The sequence below is a fragment of the Ornithorhynchus anatinus genome, chromosome X2 (genome assembly GCF_004115215.2).
Source record: "Ornithorhynchus anatinus isolate Pmale09 chromosome X2, mOrnAna1.pri.v4, whole genome shotgun sequence".
NCBI lineage: Eukaryota > Metazoa > Chordata > Mammalia > Monotremata > Ornithorhynchidae > Ornithorhynchus > Ornithorhynchus anatinus.
In genome coordinates, this window is record NC_041750.1 from 7,453,222 (window position 1) to 7,479,509 (window position 26,288).

Here is a 26,288-nt window from a genome sequence, read left to right on the forward strand (position 1 = left end):
AATTGAAAGGATTTTGTGATGGATTGAACATTCCCTCCAATCCAGTGAGGATGCAGTTTTTTAAGCAGTCTTTAATGTGGAACCTTACCAAAGGCCTTCTGAAAATCTAAAATATAGTATGTGTACTGGTTTCCCTTTATTCATTGTTTACTGACCCCGTCAAAAAAACTCCAGAGGGTCAGTGAGGTGTGATTTGTTCTGAAATCTTGCTTTTTCCCCCAAAAAGTTGTGTTTTTCTAAGTGTTCACTGATCCTAAACCTAATTATAGTCTCCAAATTTTTGCTTGGTATGGTAAGTGAAACTGACTGGTTTATATTTCCCAGGATCACCTCTAGGGCCCAGTGTGGTCCAGTGGTAAGAACATGCAACTGGAAGTTAGAAACCCAGGTTCAAGTCCCAACTCCGCCACTTGCCTGCTGTGTAAACTTGAGCAAGTCAATTAACCCCTCTTGGCTTATTTCCTCATTTGTAAAATGGGGATGTCTGCTCCCTCTCCCGCTTTGACTGAGAGCCCCATGTGTGGGACAGGGATTGTGTCCAATCTGATTCTCTAGTAACAACCCAGGCCTTAACCCAGTGCTTGGCATTTAGTAAATGCTTAACCAATATAGTAATAACATTGGTGCTCTGCAATCTGCCAGTCCTCTGGTACAGTGCCTATTTTTAATGAGGTTACACACTCTTGCCACAACTTTTGCAGTGACTTTTAACCAGGGCTTCCCTGGTTTCCTTAATTAATCAGTCACTCATTGGCATTTATTGAGCACTTACTCTATGCTGACCACTGCACTAAGTGCCTGGGAGAGAACAATACAGTAAAACTGATAGACATGTTCCCTGACCACAAAGAGCTTACAGACTAGAGGAGATAGACATTAAAATAAATTCCCCTCACTCAGTTGAACTGTCTGTGGTTTTTTTTTGGTTTGGGGTAGGTTTTTTTTTTACTTTTCCTCTCTTTTGCCCTGTCAATTAGCCATGCAGTGTTTATTATTTGATTGCCTGTTTATTGTTGTTGTCACTGTTGTGGTTGTTCTGGGGTACACACATTACCAGGGCTGCAAAGATTGTGTTTTTCTAACAGCCTCTAGGCTTCTAATCAAGGCTTTTATTATTTAACTACCCCTTTCAGGTTTTTCCTAAGAGTTGCATCTTTTCAGATTCCTTTTATCAAATCAAATATCCCTGTGATGTCTTCTTTGGGCCTTTCCTCCCCAGTAAGACTGCTAAGTTTAATTGAATTTGGTCACAATTACAGAGTGACTCTCCCACCACAGCTTTATAGACCTCCAATTTGATACACAGTTTGTTGCCCCATTGTTGTCAAACTCTATCATCATCAACAGTATATATTGAGTGACCACCATGTGCTGAGTTCTGTACTGGCCGCTTGGGGAACAGACAAAAGAAGTTAAAAAAAAAAAAAAAAAATCTCTGCCCCGTGAATTAAATCAGCTTTTCTTTTTTTTCCCTACTTGCCTGGCATAAATTGTTATTCTGAATGAGTGGCTCTTTGCAAGTATGTTTTAAATCCTGATTATTCCACTATTTATACAGTACCCTGCATCTCCATTATAGCAATCACCATAGAATCCTGTCCTTTTACAATAAACAGTAAAGTTTTTATTCTTCAGAAATTTTCAAAATGAATCTTTCATCTGCTCTGGGCATTGGGTCATTATTATTAAGCAAATCTTTAATTGTATAGGAATAGAGATGTAAATATCATTCCTCTGAGAAAGGATGGATTTTTATGGGAAAGATTATGGGGAGGGTTACCATTCGAGCCCTAACTTTTCTGCTAATTTTTACACTAAAATACAGTAAAAACTAGGAATTTTAGAAGATTAAAAGATTGCCCAAAGTCTGGTTCCCTCATACCTAGTTGCCCTCTTTTCCTGCTTTACTATCGCTCATCCTATGCTTGTCCCAAGTAAAGACCCTAAAAGTCTATTTGCCTCTCCTGCCTCTGACTCAGAGCTCATGCCCGTCTCCTCCAAACTTTGCTGATCCTCCTCTCCTAAGAAGCTACTTCCTCCAGGAGTTATTTCCCACTATCCCTGCCGTGACATCTCAGATACCTCAGCACTATGAATCACTTTAAATAGTCCTCTAATAACTTGATATCGATTTATTTCTTTACTTCCTGTTCTTTTTGTCTATTATATCACTGTATTTTAATAATTATAATAATTATATTTGTTTACTATGTGTCAAACACTGTTCTTAGTGCTGGAGTAGATACAGTAAATTAATAATAAATTACAATAATTTATTGTAATTTATAATTTATACCAATTAATTTACAATAAATAAGAAAATTAGGTCAGATATAGTTCCTCTCCCACATGGGGCTCGTAGTCTATTTCTTATCCATCAATTCTTGCCTCCTCGTCTTCCCCAAAAAAGATCATTAGCTCCCTGAGGTCAGGGGCCATCGTGTCTTATGCTTCTCTATAGTGCCGAGTACAGCGCTGTACTCATGGGTGCTCAGACAATCCTGGTGAAAAAGATGGTCACTGGTCTAGTCCAAAGAAGAGTTGAGAATAGAAATCTGGTGCTCCTAACTTCTAGCCAAAAACGGTCTCTGATGGCCAAATATTTGCTTGTCCAATAAGTGGGCATAAAAGATCTGATTAACTTAAGGCAACATGGAAGAAGTAGATGAAGAAGGAGGTGAGAAGCAGCGTGATCTAGTGGATAGAGCATGGCCCTGGGAGTCAGAAGGACCTGGGTTTTAATCCGTGATCCACTACTTGTCTGCTGTGTGACCTTGGGCAAGCTACTTAACTTCTCTGTGCCTCAATTACCTCATTTGTAAAATGAGGATTAATAATGTGAGCCCCATGTGGAACATGTTATGGACTGTGTCCAACCCGATTATTTTGTATCTACCCCAGCGCTTAACACAGTGCCTGGCCCAAATGCAAGTAAAAAAAAAAAAGGAAGTCAAGGAGACGATGTTCATTTTTCAGTCAGTAAGGTCAGGTCCATTCTTGGAAACGAAAGCTGTAGTGACTATTCAGTTACTGCAGGAAATGGGGTTGATGATTCATCATGTGGCATTTCCCCCACTATACCAGTGTCCTGTTTTGGGCAAGCCATAAAATTGTGGTTTTGGGTAAAGCACCTTTTTTTTTTTTTTAAGGAGTAACGATTTTACCCTGCAGTTACTGGGTGCAAACAAATGTTTCCCGGGCAGTAGAAATCTGGGGTTAGAGGGTGAGAGCAGGAAGGGAGGTGACTTTCAATACCCTCTGTATTTCTGGGACAAGTAATCCCAGTAGCACTGCTCAGGAATTGGACTTCTTTTCCAGACTACTATATTTGTCTTTCGGATTTGAAGATGTTACTACTGATGGTGAGGGGGGGAATGTAATCTAAGATGAGGTCCTTCATGGGCATACAAATCCTTCCAATATGCAAAGACATAGCCACACTTGCTCCCAAACAGCAGTCAGAGCCATGAAAAATGGCAAAGCACTTGACCCTATCAAGTAGTCACTGTGGACTCCGAGTGCAGAGGGGACACCTTGCTTAAATGCTTACACAACCTCTTCCTCATGATGTGGGAATTGGTACCCACAGTGAGAGTCCTTGTCACTGTTTATTGTTGTATTGTCCTTTCCCAAGCACTTAGTACAGTATTCTGCACACAGTAAGCGCTTAATAAATACGATTGAATGAATGAGCTTACAGTCTAGAGGGGGAAATGGACATTAAAATAAATTATAGATAAGGGAAATGGCAGAGTATAAGCATTTGTACATAAATGTTGGGATGGGGTGAATATCAAATTACTTGAGGGGGTTCAGATCCAAGTGAATAGGCAACACAGAAGAGAGGATGAATAGGGGAAACAAGGGCTTAGGGAAGGCCTCTTGGAGGAGATATTTTGGTAGGGCTCTAAAGATGGGGAGAGTGGTGGTCTGTTGCATATGAAGGTGATGGTGGAGGTCCCAGGCCAGAGGGAGGACATGGGCAAGTGGTCGCAGTGAGATGGAAGGTTGGCAATAGAAGAATGAAGTGTGCGGGTTGGGTTGTAGTAGAGATCATCAAGGTGAGGTAGGTGGAGAGCCAAGTGAGCGCTTTAAAGGAGTCTCTGTTTAAAATGGAGGTGGGTGCGTAACCATTACAGGTTTTTGAGGAGTGGGAAAGAGACTGAGAAGAGGAAGAGTTGGGGAGGCGGGAGAAAAGAGGGTTAAAGAGGAGTTATTTGTACAAGTTCATTAAGATTAATCTTGCTAAGTGCTACGAAAACAGGAGGAAATTAGTCTGAAATTGTTAGTGCCTCATCACTGCAGAAGCAAATTAGCGATTCAAATACCTGTTTATTGGTTATTAAGCCACTGATGGAGCATGTCCTGCCCTCGAAACTCAAACCAGTTATTTATTATTGATGTCTTGTACAAAGTGATTATTTTTTTGAGGCTTGGATGGTGTAATAGAAAACCATGCCTTTTATAGAGGATTTCTAATGAAACACAGGCAGAAAGAGTCAAAATGTACCCACCGTGTTCCTTATTGCTAATATAAACACTTTAAGAGTGCTAATCAGTTGATCTGATTTTCTGTTTTGATTTTCTGTAATAATTAAGTGAGTGATATGGCAAGCAATCAAGTTTTGCACTAGGGGGTTCATGCAAATGACTTTTTTTTTACATTTTAAAGTTTGCTTAATGGATCCAAAAGGCAAGTTATTGAAGTTTTCAAAAAAGGAAACTCAATTTTCATTCTGCTCATAATCAAAGTTTCTATTTTTAATGTGGAGAATCACCATCTTGTTAGGATTTTTCCACTGACTAGAGTTTATTTCCTTTAAAAGCTGAATGGAATAGTAATGCCTTTTATAGTTAATGCATAGAAGCACAGCTTAAATGTAAAGGACAAAGCTAAGGAACATATATTTGCTCTCTCTTCCCTTCAGGCCAGGAGTGTGTTTTCTAGCTCCTTTTGCCATTTAACCATGAAAGAAGTAGAAGATCCCCAGACTTCTGCCTTGAGTTCAAAAGGGCACATTTGTGCCCAAACAGCATTTAAACATATGAACCTTTCCTTTGAGGTAGGCCGGAGAAGAGGGGAGTACCAAGGGGGCAGTTGGAGTGGCCCTGGCTATTAGAGATGGTTTTTTGTAGCTTCTTCATCCCTTTACCAGCCCTCTCCTTCTTGCCCAGTTCCTCCCTCGTGTTTCAGTTGACGTCACCAAATAGTTGATTGACATCCCATGCCAAACCACTATCCCTAAGGCAGGGGTCTGAGGATTGAGCCATTTCCTTGCCCTAGAAACTTCTGGGCGCTTCCACCTCATCTGTGTCAGGAGGCTAGCCTGCCTTGGGCCATCAGAGAATCTTCCCCGGGTGCACAGGGTACCTCTTGGGTTAGTCCTCTCCCCATTGGAAAAGAGGCTAAAACCCTCAAAACAGGGTGGATATTGGCCTAACCCTTAACGAATAATAATAATAATAATTGTGGTGTTTGTTAAGCGCTTACTATGTGCCAAGTACTGTTCTAAGTGCTGCCATAGATACAAGATAATCAGGTCAAACACACTCCCTGTCCCACATGAGATTCACGGTCTTAATCCCCATTTTACAGATGAAGTAACTGAGGCCTAGTGAAGTGAACTGCCCAGCGTCACACAGCAGACGTGTGATGAAGCTGCGATTAAAATCCAGGTCCTTCTGACTCCCGGGCCCAAGCTCTATCCACTAGGCTACGCTGCTGCTCAACAGAAGACAGAGGACCCCGTGTTAAAGAGAATTGTTCATGCAGTTGTATTTCTTGAGCGCTTGCTCATGGAGTAGTGCTCGTTCCAGTCGTGCTGGTGGAGTTGGCAGTTTTTGTGGTTATGACCATCAGTAATGGCTAGTCTGATCTCGTATGACTTTTTCATGTGCATATTTGAGTGACTGCTGCACTGCTTGGCACCCTGTTTTTCAGGAAGAAATCCCTCTCTGTCTGGGGCAGTGTGAAGTCAGAAGATTCCTGAATTTAAATACAGGACTTGTGACCAGATGGAAAGAGCCCAGGCCTGAGAGTCAGAGGACCTGGATTATAAATTCCAGTTCTGTCACTTGCCTGCTGGGTGGCCTTGGGCAAGTCACAACTTCTTGGTGCCTCAGTTTTTTCATCTGTAAAATAGGGATTAAATAACTGTTCTCTCTCCTACTTAATCCGTGAACTCCACATGGGGCTGGGGCTGGGGCTGGGGCTGTCCTGATGATCTTTTATCTACTCTAGTGCTTAGTACAATGCTTGGCACATATTAAGAATTTAACAAGTACCGTTCTTAGTATCATTAGAGGGGCTTTTACCCTGCCCACCCAGCTTTTAGGCTCTTGGTCATTTGGAACAGCTCCTTAATATGGGCATGTATTTTGTTTTGTAGGTTGTTCTTCTGAAAAGATGGCTCTTTCTCTGAACTTCTTGGTGAGCTTTTCTTTCATGCTGCTAAGTCACTGGATTGGTTTAACATCATCCCTGAACCTCGAAGATCCAAACGTGTGCAGCCACTGGGAAAGGTAATGTTTTTGCAAACTACATGCACCTACTCTGTTCCAAATCATCTATTCCAATTCTTGCTTTCTTTTTGCTAACTCCCTTTTACCAAACTTTCAGGAGATACCTCCAAAGACAGAGATGAGAAGGCCCAGACTAAAAAGTTCTGGGGTGTAAAGCAGTCATTATTTATGCTCAAGCAGACCTAGTTACAAACACTCTTTTTTCGCAGTGGAAAAGATAAAAGGGTGAGAGCGGGAGAAGAATAACTTGATTATAATTATGGTATTGAGGACAATTATGGCATTTATGAACTAACTTGATGAAATTAACTCTCATTTATCAGTGGTAATAAGGAGTGGAAAAGCACAGAGGAGGTCCAAAAACTCATGTTCTCCATTCATTTCAGCCTTCTCCGGCTAAATGTTTGACTAGAGGAGGTACAAGTTGCAAATTGGCAGTTTTGAATTTCACCCTTCTTCCCTGCCCCGACCGCTCTTTGAAAGAGTGGGGAAAAGGGGAAAAAAATTGCCAAAGGATGGGCAGAGGAGAGGAAGAGGATCTATCTGTTCCTTTTTTCTCACCCCCTACAGCCACCATTCTGCCTCGAGCCTTTAACACTTCCCCTGGATGGACTACTATATTCCTGCCTCTCCTCTCTCCAGACTATCCTCCACACAACTGCACAAGTCCTCTTTTTAAAATGCCCTTCTGAACACATCACTGCCCTTCTGAAAAACCTCCAATAATTCCCCATTTCTTCTCACATTAGCTTTTAGGCTCTCCACCAGTTGTCTACTCTCTTCTCCCCCCACATCTCAGCTCACTCTTTGCTCCTCCCAAGCTGTCTAATCGTACTTAGCTCTTGACTTTTATTCGACCATACTTATTGAGCACGTACTGTGTGCAGAGCACTTTAGTAAGTGCTTGGGAGAGTACAATATTACTGGGTTAGTAGGCACATTCCCTACCCACCAGGAGCTTACACTCTAGAGAAGTTTAATTATAGAGAAGCTTTCCTTTCTAGCCCCCTTTTTCCACACATTTTACCCCCATATAGAATCCTCTCCCCATTCAAATCTGACAGATCATCTCTTTCCCCATTTCCTAAAAAGCCATTCAGTCAACAAACAATCACTGAGTAATCTTCCCCCCGTTCATCTGTCATCCTATTAGCTGCTTTACCACTTATGTATATCAAATCAATCAATGGTACTTGAGCATTTACTCTGTACAGAGCACTGTACTAAGCACTTGGGAGACTACAATGCAACAGAATTAGCAGACACATTCCCTGCCCATAATGAGCTTATAGAAATTTTATTTTACAATATCTGGGTATTTGTTTATTTAATTGCTTACTTTAGTGTTTATCATTTCTATGTCTTTACTCCATTACCTATTGAATGTTGAGCAGTATATTCCACTTGTTTCCCCCATTAGATTGCAGACTCCTCAAGGGACTGTATATTTTACCTTACCTCAGGCTGAAACAACTTAGGATACAACTGTCCCAGGGTTGCAGCCTATATTATTTTTTCTCATTCTCTTCATCACATACTCTGATCCTCAGGGACCTCAATATCCTTGTGGATGTTCCTGATGACAACCCTCCCACCCTCCTTCCCTAACCACTGGCTTCCTCTCACTCCTCAACTCTGCTGACTTCCTGCTCCACCTCACCCACTCACCAAATTGGGCACATGCTGAATCTCATCATCACTTGTCACTGTACCATCTCTAACCCCACCAGCCCTAAAATCCCACTCCAACCAAAATCTTGTCATCTTTCTTCTCTTCCACACACTTCTTGTACAAGAAACTATTCACTCCCCACCCCACAGAGACACTTCCAGTCTCTCACTATCCCCCACTTATGCCTCATGAAGACTCCCTACTCAACCTTCCTCTCTTAGTACACAAATCCACACCTTCAATTTTACTCTCTTGGCTAAACTCAACTCCATTGCTCCCTGTCCCTCCATCAGTCTTCTACCCCCAACCCCCAGCGGTGACTCACCTCCACAGTGCACTTCCTTACTCCTGTGCTCATGCCAGAGACTGCTCTCGGCAGAAATCCGGGCACCAGGCCAACTTCAGTCCTTTCAAATTCATCCTCATCTGCTATAATCCTACTCTCTTCTGTTCAGCAATATTCCTCCTCCCTAGTTGACTCCCATGGCCCATTATCCGCATCAACTATTTCAGACCTTTAATTCCCTCCTTAACCCTCCAGTGCCTCCACCTCTCCTCTCTCTCCCCGCATTGACCTTACCAATTACGTTGTTGACAAAATGGAACCCACCAGGTGTGAGGTCCCCGCAAAAGCTCCCTCCACCCCTCAACATGCACTCTCTCACCCGTCTGACATCTCAAGAGGGGATTTCCTACCTGGTTTCAAAATCTACCTCTTCCACCAGCACCTTGGATTCCATCCCTTCTCACCTTCTCAAAACACATTAAACCCATTCTTCTTCCCTCCCTAACTGCCCCCCCTTAAACTGCTCTTTCTCTGATGTCTCCATCCCTCAACCTTCATACATGTCCATGTCTTCTTTCTGGACCCTACTGCACCATCTAGCTATTGCCCCATCTTCCTCCTATTTGAGATTAGTCCCTTCCTAATGGTGAGATGAAATGCATGTTAGCCAAGAAGAACAGGAATGATGATTTTTTTTTAAGGTTTCAGGTCTGACATTTTATCTTTGCATCCTGGCAGGGTGGTTTAGTAAAATATATTGCATCCACTAGTAAATGCTGCAAGAATGGATTATGGTGCTAGAAGAAGCCCTATAAAGAAAGGTGAAAGGAGTTGGGCTTCATTAGAGAAGGCTGAGTCCATGATCATTACCCATGGGTACAGGAGACCAGAGTGATAAGAATTGCTTTTAAACTGCAGCCGGGATCCTTGAGGTTAGATAAAAGGGAAAACTTCTTGACAAGGAGAACTGAAGAACAGCTTGGCCTAGTGGATAGATCACAGGCCTGAAAGTCAGAAGGACCTGGGTTCTAATTCCAGCTCCGCCACTTGTCTTCTGTGTTACCTTGGGCAAGTCACTTAGCTTCTCTGTGCCTCCGTTACCTCATCTGTAGAATGGGGCTCAAGACTGTGAGCTCTATGTGGGACATATACTGTGTCTAACCTGATTAGCTTGTACTTACCCCAGCACTTAGTATAGTGCCTAGCACATAGTAAGCTCTTAACAAAAATCATTTTTAAAAAGTGAGTAATTGTAAGACGGGATCACCTTGGGAAAAAAATGGACTTTGCTTTCCTAGTGATTTTCAGTACTCAGATCGCTACTCAGCTCGGCAGGATAATTTTGTGGCCATCTTGCCTGAGACATGGGGGGTCGAATGAATCAGCCTTCCAACCTCACCTTTACATGTTCCACTGTTTGTCATCGTGCTACCTACCAGCCCTTCCCCAAGCTGGGGTGACTCCAAAGCAAGGAGAATTAGACCAACAAACCACCGCAGGTCAAGGGCAGGAAAAGACGAGTAATAATTTCCGATGAAAGAGAATTTAGGTGGGCGAAATGCAATTAGCCACCTTGGAATTTGACCAAGTATAATGATGGCCACTCTTTCCTTTTCAGTATTCTTGAATCTAATTCAAATGTGTTGGAGTTTTCCCCCTGGTTATACTCAGTAAATTTCAAATGTGCTGGCACAAATTCATCGAGCTCGCTTATTCCGATGCGGGTAATTGCCCACCGGGTGTTTTCGCAGTACCATAGAAGATTAAACATTTTAAAAAAGATTCCTCATTTTGTTTGGAAGCTGCTAACAACCCATGAGCCCTTGACCTTGTTATCATCCACTAAATACCAACATTATTATTAAATGCCTGCAGTCCATAGGTTTGCGAGCCAGACTTGCTCCGTTTGGTTCTCAGCATCACAGAGTTAACCTCCTATGCTCTAAGCTGTAGATTTCTGCACTATAGCAGGCCAGGCTGCAGGTCCCTAACCAGCAGGCTGGAGTGGCTCAGCCCAGTCGGTCCCAACAGGTCCAGGTTCAGGTTTGTGCTCATCATCGTGGCCCTGAACCACTTAAGGCCATTTTAAGTTGGGGTCCCCAGGGACATGGCTGGATGTTGCACCTTGTGTAGCATTCCTGGGCACACGTGGCAGTTCTGATAGAAGCAGCATGGCCTAGTGGATAAAGCACGGGTCTGGGAGTCAGAACGACCTAGGTTCTAATCCCGGCTCCAACACTTGTCTGCTGTGTGACCTTGGGCAAATCACTTCACTTCTCTGGGCCTCAGTTCTCTCAGCTGTAAAATGGGGATTAAGACTGTGAGCCCTATGTGGGACAGGGACTGCATCCAACCCTATCATCTTGTATCTAGCCCAGAGTTTAGAACAGTTCCTGGCACATAGTAAGTGCTTAACAAATACCACAATTATTATCATTATTATAAACTGAATTGCATCCTGCAGCAGTTCACTGGGACAGTTAGGCATGGGTGAGCCCACTGCATATGTGCAGCCTGCCGCATTCACCCCTTCCCCCCCACCAACCTCTCCCTCCTCGCTTGAAGAGAGGTCCCAGCCTCCCACTGGTCCAGACTAAACCCATGCCAATCCTGGGTACCACACTTCTAGGACTGGGCTCTGGTCCAGATGGAGCCTGTGTGAAGCTCTTGAAGGTAAATCACAAGATGTTATGACATTGCCAGGTGAGAAGCAGTTAGTGGCTAATGAGCATGGAAACACTGTAGGGAGAGAAGAGCTGTGAGACAGAGATGGTCTAATGGAAAAAACACAAAACTGGGAATCAGGAGATTCAAGTTTTTCACCCAGCTCTGCCACTGGCTTGCTTTTTGACCTTAGGCAAGGCACTTAACCTATGGCCTTTATTGAGCACCTACTGACTGAAGTATATTGTAATAAGTGCTTGGGAGATGCAATAAAATCATGATAATAGTCATAATAGTGTGAGTGTGGACTGAAGGGTGTAGGGCAGGGCTGGGGAGAGGCTGGAGGCAGGGAGACCAGCGCGGAGGTCAATTCAGTAGCCAAACTGTGATATGACAAGTGCTTGAATCAGAGTAGGGGCTGTATGGCTGAGAGGAAGAGGGCAGATCTGCACCAAGTTTGAATGAAAATTGGAGGGAGATTGCCTGTGAGAGCATAATGACTGTGAGAAGCCAAGAATGATACCAAGATTGTGGGCTTCAGTCACAGGAGCATCTTGGTGTTGCCAGTGGAGATGGGGAAGTTGAAAGGAAGGGGGAGGATTTAGGAAGGAAGAAGCAGTAGGACTGACCTGAAGATCTTGATCTCCCCATACCCTTAGCATGGAACAACTGATGAACCTCAGACCTGAGACTTCAGACTGTGCTGAGGAACTTCTTGTCATGGTCTCGCTGGGACTTGGGGTGCAGGGATTGGTTGGTTGGGCAGCAGTGCAGCACATTGCAAAGTGAATATAAAGGGGTTTGGGGTTGTTGTGTTTTTTTTGGTTGGTTTTTAATGTGCACGGCCTCATTTAGTGCTAATGCCGTGCCAGAAGGCAGTGCCTTCGTAACCACTGTGGTCTTTGCCACCCACATCGACCAGCTATTTTTCAGGATTCCTGATGGGCAAGTCCACCTCATGGAATGTCTCTAGGTGGTTCTTCAGTCAAAAACCTTGACCTTGGATGGCACTGTCCCAGCGGACAGAAGCGGAAGTAGAACACAGATCTCTTTAGACTGTAAGCTCGCTGTGGGCAGGAAAAAATGTGTCTACCAACTCTGTTATATTGTACTCTCCCAAGCACTTAGTACAGTGCTCTGCACATAGGCACTCAGTAAATGTGATTGATTGATCTCCTGATTCCTAAAGTAGTCACATGACACTGAGCACCTAGTAAATGCTTAATAAATACCATAGTCATTTTGAACCCTAGCTAAGCCCTTCCAGAAACAGTAAGCTCCTTGAGGGCGGGGATAATATGTACCAACTTTTTTGTATCTTACTCTCCCAAGAACTAAGTATATTAGTGCTCTACACACACAGTAAGTGCTCAGTAAATACCACTGATTGAAAAGAAGCCTTTAGGTTATTTCACCAACTTGTCACACTTCTTGCCTCAAGGACAGGATTTCACAAAGAAAAGCTTACTGGTGCTGTGCATTTCCCTCCTGTAGCATGGCCTAGTGGATACAGCATGGGCCTGGGAGTCAAAAGCACCTGAGTTCTAATCTCGGCTCTGCCACCTGTCTGCTGTGTGACCTTGGGCAAGTCACTTGACTTCTCTGTGCCTCAGTTACCTCATCTGTAAAGTGGGGATTAAGACTGTGAGTCCCATGTGGGACAGGGACTGTGTCCAACTGGATTTGCTTGTATCTACCTCAACACTTAGTACAGTGCCTCGCACATAGTAAGCACTTAAATGCCATAATTATTAGTATTATTATTATTAGACTGTGAGCTCTTTGGTTTGTGTCCAAGCTCGTATCTACCACAGCGGCTAATACAATGCTTGACACATTGTAAATGCTTAACAGTGACCCCTCTGATGCCCTAAACAGACCTCCTCAGGATCACGGATTGATTGAGACTCTCCTTCCCATGCACAACCAGACACTCCACCGATGAGGTCCCGCGTTTGACTGCCCTTTGGCACTATCCCCCAAGGGCTAAGGCGGTGCCCCGCTGGCAGGGGCTGGAGCTGAGAATGCATGCACAATCGGAGTCGCTGCCATGCCCGAGAGTTTTGATAGGTGCCAAGGACAGATCTGGGGTTTGAAACAATTCAGTGTCTCGGACTTCCTTTAGAGAAATAGACTGTTCCATTGGTGGGAGCTGAACAGTGGGGGTGGGGTTAGGAGAACTGTGCGCCAGTGTGTTGCCTTGGCAACCAATGTCTCCCCTAAGTCTTTCCTCCTCCGACTTGGGCTATGGGAGGGAGTTGGGAAGGAGTGGGGGAGGAGGTAGGGAGGCATGGAAGGAAGGGGCCAGGGTGAGAGGGGCATGGGATTTTGGTCTGGAAATAGCATCGCTATTGTTTAGCATTCAAAGAATAGTAGACAACACTGCTCATTTAATTTGCAGTGCATACTATTTGTTAAATGCAAAAATGTCACACATTTCCTGCTCCTGAATTGGGGAAAAGAATTACTGTATGAATTTTTTAAAAATAGGATAGAAGGAATTCTGACTTATGATGGAAATTCTTAATGAAAAACGAGGCTTCATTTTCTTTTTTTTTTTTTTAAACCATCAGCTCTGATGAATCCCAGGCAAAAGAGATTCATAGTCTTATGGCAAACCTTCTAGATTTGGGAGTAGAGCCCATTGTTTGGGCTTTAAGATATTGTCAAAAACCAGTATCTAATAAATGATTCACTGACTTTATTTCCTTTAAAAAAGAACACTGATATGAGGGACAGATTCAGTGCCTTTCCAGGACCATAGAAATGACAACAAATTGAAAGTTATTACACTACAAATGTGATCTGGCTCTGAGGGAAATAGATCAGTAACTAAAAATGATGCCAAAGGCTAATGAACATTAATGATGTCCTTTGCTGTGATTAAGCACAATGAGTAAACCCACTTGCCAAAACAACATTATGGTTATTGTGAAATGTTATTTTATGCTGTCTTCATAGCCAGATCTAAGAAGACAAATGGGTAGGCAAACACTTGGGGAAAGTATTTCTGAGATCTGTTTCCTATTGGACCAGTGACATTCTCTGTGACTTTGGACAGTCAAATAGCATCAGTGTCACTTCTTTCCTTGCGGTCAAATGGGGGAAATTAAATCCATCTCATTCATTCATTCATTCAGTAGTATTTATTGAGCGCTTACTATGTGCAGAGCACTGTACTAAGTGCTTGGAATGAACCAGTCGGCAACAGATAGAGACAGTCCCTGCCGTTTGACGGGTTTACAGTCTGATCGGGGGAGACGGACAGACGAGAACAATGGCAATAAATAGAGTCAAGGGGAAGAACATCTCGTAAAAACAATGGCAACTAAATAGAATCAAGGCGATGTACATTTAATTAACAAAATAAATAGGGTAATGAAAATATATACAGTTGAGCAGACGAGTACAGTGCTGAGGGGATGGGAAGGGAGAGGGGGAGGAGCAGAGGGAAATGAGGGGAAAAGAGGGTTAAGCTGCGGAGAGGTGAAGGGGGGGTGGTACAGGGAGTAGAGGGAGAAGAGGAGCTCAGTCTGGGAAGGACTCTTGGAGGAGGTGAGTTTTAAGTAGGGTTTTGAAGAGGGGAAGAGAATCAGTTTGGCGGAGGTGAGGAGGGAGGGCGGTCCAGGACCGCGGGAGGACGTGGCCCAGGGGTCGACGGCAGGATAGGCGAGACCGAGGGACGGTGAGGAGGTGGGCGGCAGAGGAGCGGAGCATGCGGGGTGGGCGGTAGAAAGAGGAGAGGTAGACTCACTCACTAAACATATAGCCAGTTGTCTTAGAACACAAGGATTGCCTATTTGCAAAACCCCACATTTAGGAAAGTTTGCACTGTATTATTATTATTATGGTACTTGTTAAGCACTTACTATGTGCCAAGCACTGTTCTAAACACTGGGGTCGATACAAACTAATCAGGTTGGACACACTCCCTGTCCCACATGGAGCTCACAGTCTTAATCCCCGTTTTACAAATGAGGTAACTGAGGCCCAGAGAAGTTAAGTGACTTGCCCAAGGTCACACAGCAGACATGTGGCCGAGTCGGGATGAGAACCTAGGTCCTTCTGATTCCTAGGCCCGTGCTCTATCCACTAAGCCATGCTGCTTCTCAGGTGTACTTTTAGTACTCAGGTGTTCTAACCCCACATGTGTACAAACCATTTCTTCTGACATCACAGCATTCTGTAACCAAACTATCCTGTGTCATTCCCTAATTCCTTCACGACATTCTCTCCCCCAAATTATGTGGTGAAAACATATAGCAGAAACTGAGTGTATATTAACTGAGTGTATAGAGAAGCTGAGGACTTGCAGATCCTCAGAATGTAATGTGCAGAATGTAAATTATGTAAATTATGTTCAAAGAACAAATTTCTTTCATCTTCACTCATCTTGTCTAAACTACTTCTATTTTCCTTTTTTTAGCTATTCAGTTACGGTGCAAGAGTCGTATCCCCACCCCTTCGATCAAGTTTACTACACCAGCTGTACTGACATACTAAATTGGTTTAAATGTACAAGACACAGGTAATGAGCATTCATTCATTTGTTTCTGGGTGGTTTGGTTCATTTGAAGACTGGAAATAGAATAGTCTATAATATGTGGAGGAAGTGTGGAGGGAGAAAAGAAAGGGGGGAAGAGAGAAGGAGAGGGAGGAAGAAAAAGGAAAAGAGGGAGGGAGATAGGGAAAATCAGACATATATTATCTCTAAGTCGGTTAGCAACTAAGATCCAATAGGAAGTAAATAGAGAACTGGCCTGGGACTCAGGTTCTAATCCTTGCTCTGCCATTTATCTGCTGTGTGACCTTGGGCAAGTCACTTCACTGCTCTGTGCTTCAGCTACCTCATCTGTGAGCCCCACGTGGGACCTGAACTTTGTCCACCTGATTATCTTGTGTCATTGCCAGCGCTTAGTACAGTGCCTGGCACAAAGTAAGCGCTTAACAAATGCCATTTAAAAAAAAAAAAAGGAGAGTCCCCATTTGATGCCCACGAAAGCCTATATTTTGTCGTATGTTTAGTTCAGGCTTTCTAGTCCTCCCTCTCTGTCCCACAAACTCATAACCTTGTTGTCATCTTTGATGGCTCCCACATTTAGTCTGTCTCTCCCTCTGTAATATTTCCCAGATCCACTTTTACTGCCACCACTTTGGTACAAGCCCTTATCATCTCCCAACAGACCAGAGAAACAGCCTTCGTACTGGCCTCCCTGCCTCCAGTTTCTTCCCTCTTCTATAATCTTCCTGAATCATTGTTCTGAAACCCCTCCTCCAGTGGCTGCCCGTTGCCTCTCACATCAAACAAAAGCTGCTGACCAGTTTGGCTATACTGAGAAATATAGCAAAATCCTAAAATTACCTGTGTAACTGGTCGTGTTAGAATTGAAGGTGCTCGTCTGACCTTCGACCACGTACAAAAGAAAACATGCAGATGGTTGCGACCTGCTTTGCAGAATTTGCAAAGTGCTGCAGCCTGATCTTAATCTGGGGGGAAAAAGCCTTTATTTTGTTCCAGCCTGCACCTGGTAAGCCTTACACATAGCTAAGAATCTCCATCTGTGATACATAGTTAAATGTTGTCACGGGTTTCTGCTCTGAGGCGGCATACTGTCCAAGGGCACAAGGATAGACCAAAAAAAAGTAGAAAATCAAATCAAGATGGGCACCGTGTCCTTTCAGAGACCGACAGGCAAAGTATGATGCCAACATGCCATCGACTTCACACTAAAGTGAAGGCATGGAGCTAAGAATCCGGACTTACTGTAAATACCCAGACCAACTTGTAGCACAGTTTCATCAACATCGAGGTACTTAATATTAAACTGAAAAGGAGGCTCACAGACAATAAGATCTGGAACACAATCAGTCAACTAGCACTGAGATAGCACTTATAACCAAATGGCTGGGCAAGACACTTGAGGAGAATGGGCAGCCCCAAAATACCCAAACAGCCGCTCCGTGGTGGACTGAAATGGGGAAACTGTTAAAAAGGGCAGGCAGAAGAAATGTTTTTAAGATATAACAAAGCAAATCCTAAACACTAGACTACTTAGAGAAATACAAAGATTGAGAGTCTAGCGTGCTGTTCACCAATCAGGAATAAAGTGACCCTTTTTAAGTTAAGGCTTGGAGAAAATTGGGAGAACAGCTCTAGGTGAATTCTCCTTTAGCATAGAGCAGAAGCTTCCTGGTGAAAGCAACAAAACATTGACCAAAGAAGCTGAAGGAGGAATGGCCTCCTACACCTACTGAAAATATGAATTATCTATGTACATACCCACTCACATATACACAAGTTAATGTGGAGGAAAATGAGTTCCTTTAAATTAGAGAAGAGTTAGTATGGGAGTGAGCTGTGAGTTATTTTTATTAGAGAAAGAATGGTTTTTTGGGTTGTGCTCTTTTCATGAGTATTCTTTTCACTGGGGCATGGATTTCCCTTGTGTTCTTTTCAGTTAGTTACATATCCTGGTGCCGACTGCAGGTTGGCACTGAGTTAGTCGGATATAAAATTCCTTTGGTGTTCACAAAAATAATCTCTTTCTCCAGTGATAATCTGGGGTGGGTCAGTTTTTAGAGTCAATTCTCTGAATTTTCCCTTTGGGTACATACTGTGCTTCATAAAAGCATTGGCTAGTGAGGAAGAGAAGATTTTCTGTAAAAACAGGCTCCCAAGGAGTTGAATTTGGGCACGGTAGGGAAAGTCACTTTTCCTGGGTCAACTTCAGTGTTTTCTACTACTTGATGAAGGCTTTAGGTGGATTTAGGGGAATGTCAGAATTTAGCTGCCCCTTTATTACTATAGTATTTGTTGAGAAGAAAATTTTATGCCTTTTCTTAACTATTGTTGAGTAGTTTGTGTTTTCTATGCTACATCACAGTAAGAATGAAATTGTCTTAAACTGCCTTTTAAAGCTACATATGTATCCCCAATATACTGATCAGTATCCAATTTTTTTCATAGGATCAGTTATCGTACAGCCTACCGACATGGAGAAAAAACTATGTACAGGCGCAAATCCCAGTGTTGTCCTGGGTTTTACGAAAGCAGGGAAATGTGTATTCGTAAGTAAACTTTTTTTTATCGTGTTGAGAGTCTTTTTATTTAATCAGTAGTATTTATTGAGCCTTTACTCTATGCAGAGAACCATATTAAGAGCTAAGTTTAGGGAGATAAGATGGGCTTCCGTCACTGGCTCAAAAACCCCACAGCACTAAGTGGCCTGAAAGTGAACCTTATTACTTAACATCCCTTCCCCATTACTGTAGTAATTTGAATCTGACATATGACTATGGTCCTTGGGTGGACTTCCTTTGTCTACTTTGTCACCCCTTTTCCTCATAATCAGGCTTTAGATGTTTGACGAAAAATCACTACAATAGGACCCCACTCTAAGATGATTCCCTATAACATGAGACTCTAATGGGTTCTACTGTTCTGCTTTTAAGCAGTTCTGCTCTTTGTTTCCACCTGGGGCATGAAGTTCTCCCCCTTCTGCTGCCTGTATTTGGAGCTCTGCAAAGCAGGGTTCAGGCTGTGAGTGTGGCAGTGCAGGCTTGGGAGTCAGAGGTCATGGGTTCGAATCCTGGCTCTTCCACTTGTCAGCTGTGTGACTGTGGGCAAGTCACTTCACTTCTCTGTGCCTCAGTTCCCTCATCTGTAAAATGGGGATGAAGATTGTGAACCTCACGTGGACAACCTCATTCCTCTGTATCTACCCCAGCACTTAGAATAGTGCTCTGCACGTAGTAAGCGCTTAACAAATACCAACATTATTATCTCTGGCTCTTCCCTTTCGGTCCCCCAACGAGGAATCGGTTGACTCGATGCTGCCACTCGCTGTTGGAGCTGCACAGAGTGAGGAGCTGAGCCGCTATGGCCAGCTGTCTCTGTGCAGGCCAAGAGGAAAGGGCAGTCTCTGCCACTTAGCCAGGCAGAGTTGGTATCTGGCCTTTCAGGGGGCCTGCCTTTTTTTTTTTAACCTGGGCCACTAAGATGGGGTTTTCTGACAGCCTTCAGAAGGCTGCTTGTTCTGTCTGATTCCCCATTTTGTCATGTTTCCATTTCTAAAGTTGTATAGCTTTGAGCTGCTTTGTGTTTCTTTTCGGGAGGTGGCACTTTCCCTCCCCAGCAAGTATGTTAAACTTAATTGTTTGGTGACTACTATTACAGAGTGACTCTCCCACTCCCACACGAGATCCTGTCCATGGGTCAGAATTAAATCTGGAATATCAACTTTCCTTGTGGGCTGCAGGACTAGCTGCTCCAGAAATCAATCATTATTATCTATTGAGCGCTTTCTCTGTGCCAAGCAATGTACCAAGCACTTGGGAGAGTACAATACAACAGGGTTTGTAGATACACTCGCTGCCCACAACAAGCTTACTTTCTAGAGGGGGAGACAGACATTAATGTAAATAAATAATTTATAGATATACACATAAGTGCTGTGGGGCAAATTCCAAATGCCTAAGGGGCACAGATCCAAGTGCATAGATAATGCAGGAGGGAGAGGAAGCTGGGGAAAAGAGGGCTTAATCGGGGAAGGCGTCTTGAAGGAGATGTGACCTTAATAAGATTTTGAAGGTGGGGAGAATGGTTACTTGGTGTATGTGGAGGTGGAGGGAGCTCCAGGGCAGAGGAAGGAAGTGGGAAAGGGGTTGGCGGCTAGACAAGATCGGGGCACAGTGAGCAAACTGGCTCTGGAGGAGCAAGGTTTGCCAACTGGGCTGTAGTAGATCAGTAAGGTAAGGTAGGGAGCGAGTTAACAGAGTTCTCAAGCAGTTATCCCAGATATGAATATGGATGTGTGTGTGTAGATGTGAGAGGGGTTCCTGTAGTAGTAATAATAATATTTATTAAGCATTTACTGTGTGATCACTGTACTAAGTACTAAGAGAATACACAGGTGGGATTAAGACATGGTTCTTTTCCCTCAGGGAGGGTGGCAAAGAATGATTTTTGTAAGGCCCTAGATAGCTATATCCCAGCAATATCAATATCTGACATTCTGCTTTTCATGGAGGATTTCAATGTCCTAATTGGAAGTGACACTGGAATATTGAGAGAAATCATTAATCAAGCAGGATTTACTAAACAGCAATGGCCTACACCAGCTCCAAGATTCCGATAAAAATCACCTCATAATCCCCAGGCCAGGTTTTATGCTTACTGAGTAAGAGAAATACATCGTTCATGCGCCCAAGCAGCATGGCATTAGTGAATAGAGCATGGGCCTGGGAGTCAGAAGGTCATGGATTCTAATGCCAGCTCTGCCACTTGTCTGCTGTGTGACCTCTGGCAATCACTTTACTTCTCTGTGCCTGTTACCTCATCTGTAAAATGGGGATTGAGACTGTGAGCCCCCCGTGGGACAGGGACTGACTTCAAACTCATTTGATTGTATCTACCCCAGAGCTTAGTACAGTGTCTGGCACATAGTAAGCACTTAACAAATGCCATTAATATTATTATTATTGAGATCTGAGAGTGAGTCACATTGTTGCTATTTACTCTGCTGACCATCACACCACCTGGTAGGCTCCAAACAATAATAATGATGGTATCTGTTAAGCACTTACTATGCATCAAGCACTATTCTAAGAGCTGAGGGAGATACAAGCTAATCAGGTTGGTCACAGTCCATGTCCCACATGGGGCTCACAGCTTTAATCCCCATTTTACAGATGAGGTAACCAGGCACAGAGAAGTTAAGTTGCCCAAGGTGTCACAGTCAACAAGTGGGGGAGCCAGGATTAGAACCCAGGTCCTTCTGACTCCCAGGCCTGCGATCAATCCATTAGACCACAATGCGAGAATGACTCTGCGATCAAGAGTCTTGTAGCAAAAATGTAGCATATCAACAACCCCTTTCCTCCCAATCCCGATGAGGTGATACTTATGGAAACCTATGTTGTGGAATCTAGAGCAAGCTCAAAAGCACGTGTGACAAATGGTGAGATGTCAAGGCTGAAGAGATGCAAAGCTACTCAGACATAGTTCAAAACCAGGAAATTCTGCACATTCCTGGAGTGCACCACTGGAGTCAGATGGCTGCTCTCTTGCCACTGATAAAGAAGGAATCTCTAGGAGTAGCAACACGATGCAGTGCTTTCTTAATACATCTTCCATCCCTGAGATTAATGATCTCTCAAGAAGAGTTAACCTGCCAACATGTGAAGATGTGGATTTTGCTTCAGTGTTTAATGAAGTCACCATGAAGGATGGCAAAACAGCTGAAGTCTACGAACAGGGAGGGGTTGTGCCACTCATAAATTTGCACAGGCATAAATTTCAAACTGGTGGGTGGCCAAAGTTGTGTCTCCTTCCCCTGCTGCTTGTTAGACCCACGAGGAGTAGGCAGGCAGGAGCTGAGACAGGGGAGAGAAGGAGAGCATCGCGGAAACTGGTTTACAACTGGGAATGGAAAGTGGAGGAGAGGAAGGGAGGTTGATGAAAGTCAGTACACCTAGAGAAGCAGTATGGCATAATGGATAGAGCATGAGCTTGGGAGTCAGAAGGTGGGTTCTAATCTAGGCTCTGCCACTTGTCTGCTGTCTAACCTTGGGAAAGTCACTTCACTTCTCTGAGCCTGTTACCTCATCTGGAAAATGGGGATTGAGACTGTGAGCCCAATGTGGGACAGGGACTGTGTCCAATCCAAATTGCTTGTATCCATCCCAGCACTTAGTTAAGTGCCTGGCACATAGTAAACACTTAACCAATACCGCAATTATCATTATTATTATTAGGTACCCCTCTCCTTCTGGCTCTTCAGTTTAGAAATCTGGTGCTTGTATATTGAACTCAGCTTTCCTGCTTCAAGTGTCCTCTTTTTTCCTTTTCATTTCATCAAATTACCTTTATGGTGTTTGGCTTTTCATGTATTTTAGTGTCTGTCTCCCCCACTAGATTTTAAGTTCCTTGAGGTCAGGGCTCATGTCTATTAACTGCACTCTCCCAAGAACTTAGTGTACTGGCTGTACACAGTAAGCACAGCGCATAGATTGATCACTAGCCACATTGTCAGTTTGGCCTTAAAGTTCAACCTCTAATAACCTGAGAGTTCTGTCCCCTTGAATAATACAGCCTGGATACCCACCTCACCATCCCTCTCTCATCCAGACCAGGGCTGCTCTTCTTCTATGTCTTTTACCTTTTCGCTTGAGCCTCAAAAGTGAGCTTTCATGCTCTTATCCTTAATTAGAGCAAAATAACTAAGCCAGTCTTTTTGCTTCAATTGTTAATTAACTTACAGGCAAATGTGTTTTGTACTAAAGATTCAATCACATTAAGGCTCAAACTTTGGGAGATTGCTAGCTCAGCCTTTTTCTCAAAGAAAACTCAAACTCACAATTTGACCTTTACTAAAAATTTCTGGTTTGATTTTGTTTTTTTCCCATTTACAGTAATTGATTGGATTCCTTTTGGGGCTTATTTTGCAAAATACATAGTTTGTATCTCTCAGACAGCAGGAAAAAAGAGGTCTTGGGACTCTGTGGATAAAGGATGAGCCTGGGAGTCAGAAAGACCTGGATTCTAATCCCGGATCCGCTACTTGTCTGCTGGCCTCAGTTACCTCATCTGTAAAATAGGGATTATGATTGTGAGCCCCATGTGGGACAGGGACTGTGTCCAACCCAGTTTGCTTGTATACACCCCAGCGCTTGGTATAGAGCCTGGCACATAGTAAGTACTTAACAAATACCACAATTATAATTATTATTTGCAAAGGACCCTGTCCAAACCCCCCATGGTATCTACACAACAATCTCTGGTGGTGCTTTGGGTAGGTTTTGCTATTCCTCTTGAGAGGTACAGACCTAGATTGGCTTGTGATCAGAAGGGACTTACCCCTGGGTATATTTACATCTTTTGATCTTGTCAGTCTGAAGAGCCCTTGAGAGACCCAATATACCCCAGGGAGAGGATAACCACTAGTCTGGCCCCTTCTGGCCAGGCAGTGGATTTTGACCCACAACTCTGGGGAGAAGCAGTGTGGCTTAGTGGATAGAGCACAGGTCTGGGAGTCGGGAGGACCTGGCTCTGCCACTCGTCTGCTGTGTGACCTTGGTCACTTCACTTCTCTGTGCCTCCATTACCTCATCTGTAAAATGGGGATGAAGACTGTGAACCCCAGGTGGGACGTGGACTTGTGTCCAATCTGATTACCTTGCATCTACCCCAGCACTCAGAACAGTGCCTGGCACATAGTAAGCACTTAACAAATACCATTAAAAAAAAATAAAGCCTGGAGCCTAAGAACTAGTCTTGGGCATATAGTCTATGCCTTTAGGTCCACTGTGCTGTGGGGTGTGTACACATCCGTAACCTGGTATCCACTTAGTAAGTGCTGTTGCTGATAATGATGATTGCAAGCTATGTGGTACTAAGGGCTAGTAGGTCTCTCAAGTTTGCCATTCCCCAAGTATGCTGGAGTATCTTAGATACTTTGTGGCAGAGGCTGGAGGGTTTGGCAGCTTGCCCTGAATATCTACGGAAGGCAATGTTTTTGTTTTTCGTTTTAAAATCTCTGATTCATTCAGTTGTATTTATTGAGTGCTTACTGTGTGCAGAGCACTGTACTAAGCACTTGGAAAGTAAAATTCAGCAACAGAGACAATCCCTACCCAACAACACTGCTCCTCCATTGGTTGTTTCCTTTGGGTGGCCTTCTCATTCCCGATCCCAGCCTCTTGGAATGGTAATATTGCTCTGGTATGCCTCCCAAAGAGGTATTGGTATAGTCAGAAGGCAGAGGGAGGAGGAAGCCTCAAAACTGTAGAATCCAGGGATACTTGTCTTTTATAAGGTCACATCTTCTCCAAGAGGCCTTCCCTGATTAAGCCCACTTTTCCCCAGCTTGCTCTCACTTCTGCATCATCTGTGCACTTGGATCTGTGACCTTTGGACATGTGATATTCACCCCACCCCCAGCCCCACAGTCTTACGTACATATCTTTGAATTATAAATTATTCACATTAACATCTGTCTCCCCCTGTAGACTGTAAGCTCGTTACAGGCAGGGGATATGTCTGCCAATTCTGTTGTACTCTCCCAAGTGCTTGGTATAGTGCTCTGCACATAGTAAGCACTCAATAAATACCACTGATTGATTGACTATATGGGTATTCCCTAGGGGGATGGGCTAGAACACAGGGTCCTGACCCAGTGCTGTGTCCATTCTAATTTGATATTTTCTAAAGAGTCTGTGCCAAAACATTTTCCATAGAATTAGTTCATGTCTGCAACAAGTGTCCCAGGCCCCTCCTCTACTCTGAGTTAGGGGATCACAACAAAAATATCTACTAATGGAAATGACGAATGGATTAGAAAACCCACAAGGCCTAGGTGGCTTTGTTCCCAGAGCTCCATGTCAGCAAAGCACTTAGTAGTGACTTGGAGTTATAATTGGCACTCACCAGTGAGTCTCCTGCTGTTTTAAAGCAGTGCCTCAGATACAGAGAATCTGTTTGCTGTTCACGAAACATCCAGTCATGAGACCTGGCCCTGCCTTGTCCTATACAGAGAATCCTGGGTATCCATTGCTGAAGCGCTCAAAAACAAAATATCACACTGCTTCCTTCAAATAGCTTAGCAGGAAATACAATTTGAGTAGCAGTACGAAAGGAGCTCATTTCAAGATTTTGAAATGAAGGGAAATTCTGTGGCGGAGGGATGAATCAAGGGAAATGGATAAGCATGCATTTTGGTTTTAAGTAATATTTGAGACTGGGATATGAAACAGCTGTATTGTGGAGGTTGTTTTTTTGTTTCCTAGTGCCAACTTTCCTTATTGGATTCATTTTTCTTTCTCTGCCAGCCCACTGTGCTGATAAATGTGTCCACGGTCGCTGTGTCGCTCCCAACACCTGTCAGTGTGAACCGGGCTGGGGTGGGCCTGACTGCTCCAGTGGTAAGTTTGCACCTGCTTCTATCTGTCTCGGACTGTTTGCTCTGTATGGCCCCGCCTGTTTGGAAATGCTCAGTAGTCCTGCCCCAGAACTATGGTTTGCTTTTCGGTCAGTTTTACACTTTCAGAACACAGTGAGTGATGCATAGCTTCCTCAAGATCCACTCTCCTCCCTCCTCCTGTTATTTTGTTCTTTGTAGAATTAGGTTGCTTAATGTGAAACCTTCTTTTAGACATCATTCTGTATGGGTGTTCGAGTGTTTGTGGGTGTGTGTGTTTATGCCTAGAGTCTCTTAATGGTCCGCACTTCAGGAAAGCAAGGGCCATTGGGAATAGGAACCAATTAATAAATTTGTTGTGCAAGAAGTGCATCTACTATGAATCTGTCTGAAGGCCAACCAGAAATATTGCAGCTAGGCGGTGAATCTCCATTCTGCTCTGGATCTCCTTTTCAATCAGATACTCTTCTGGAATCATTTCTTGTTGATTGAAATTACCAGGTTTGGCCTTACCCCAGAGGATACATTTTTGTTGGCAAAGTTTGAGTGAAATTTGCTCTTATTAATTTTGAGTACAGTAATGAAGAATAAATGTTTAGAAAGGAATGGAAAGACAGAACAGCTGCAAGTGTCTGAAATAGGCTTTGTTTTGTATTTCAGAATATAGAACAAAAATTAAATCCATGATATGCATGGAGGGCAGGGGCTGTAATTCTAAGGTGTCATATTATGGGAGTCTAGAATATTCCAGCACAATTTTCCTTGTCTGTTGATTGAAACATGGAATTGAAACCATCCCTGGATGCTATAGATTCATTCATTCATTCACTCATATTTATTGAGCACTTTCTGTGTGCAGAGCACTATACTAAGCACTTGGAAGAGTACTATATAACAATAAACACATTCCCTGCCCTGAACAAGCTTACAGTCTAGAGGGAGAGACAGGCATTCATATAAATAAATTACAGGTATGTACGTAAGTGTTGTGGGGCTTGGATGGGAGATGAATAAAGGGAGCAAGTCAGGGTGATGCAGAAGGAAGGGGGAGAAGAGGAAAGGGGGGCTTCATCAGGGAAGGCCTCTTGGAGGAGATGTGCCTTCAGTAAGGCTTTTAAGGGGGGAGAGTAATTGTCTGTGGGATTTGAGGAGGTCAGTTTCTCTTTGTGCTCCCCATGACTATGGGGGCATAATCATTCTCTACTGAGGGACAGTGAGAAGGTGGGGC

General features: G+C 43.6%; 1 protein-coding gene across 1 annotated transcript in view; it reads left to right on the forward strand.

Annotated features, from left to right (window-relative positions):
* MEGF10 (multiple EGF like domains 10) overlaps positions 1-26,288 on the forward strand; it is a 110,339-nt gene that overhangs the window by 21,178 nt on the left and 62,873 nt on the right. The window contains exons 2-5 of the mRNA XM_029053407.1: positions 6,390-6,522; positions 15,571-15,672; positions 18,112-18,212; positions 24,972-25,064. Coding sequence (XP_028909240.1) covers positions 6,390-6,522; positions 15,571-15,672; positions 18,112-18,212; positions 24,972-25,064 — 429 coding nt within the window. The remainder of the gene's footprint in view (positions 1-6,389; positions 6,523-15,570; positions 15,673-18,111; positions 18,213-24,971; positions 25,065-26,288) is intronic.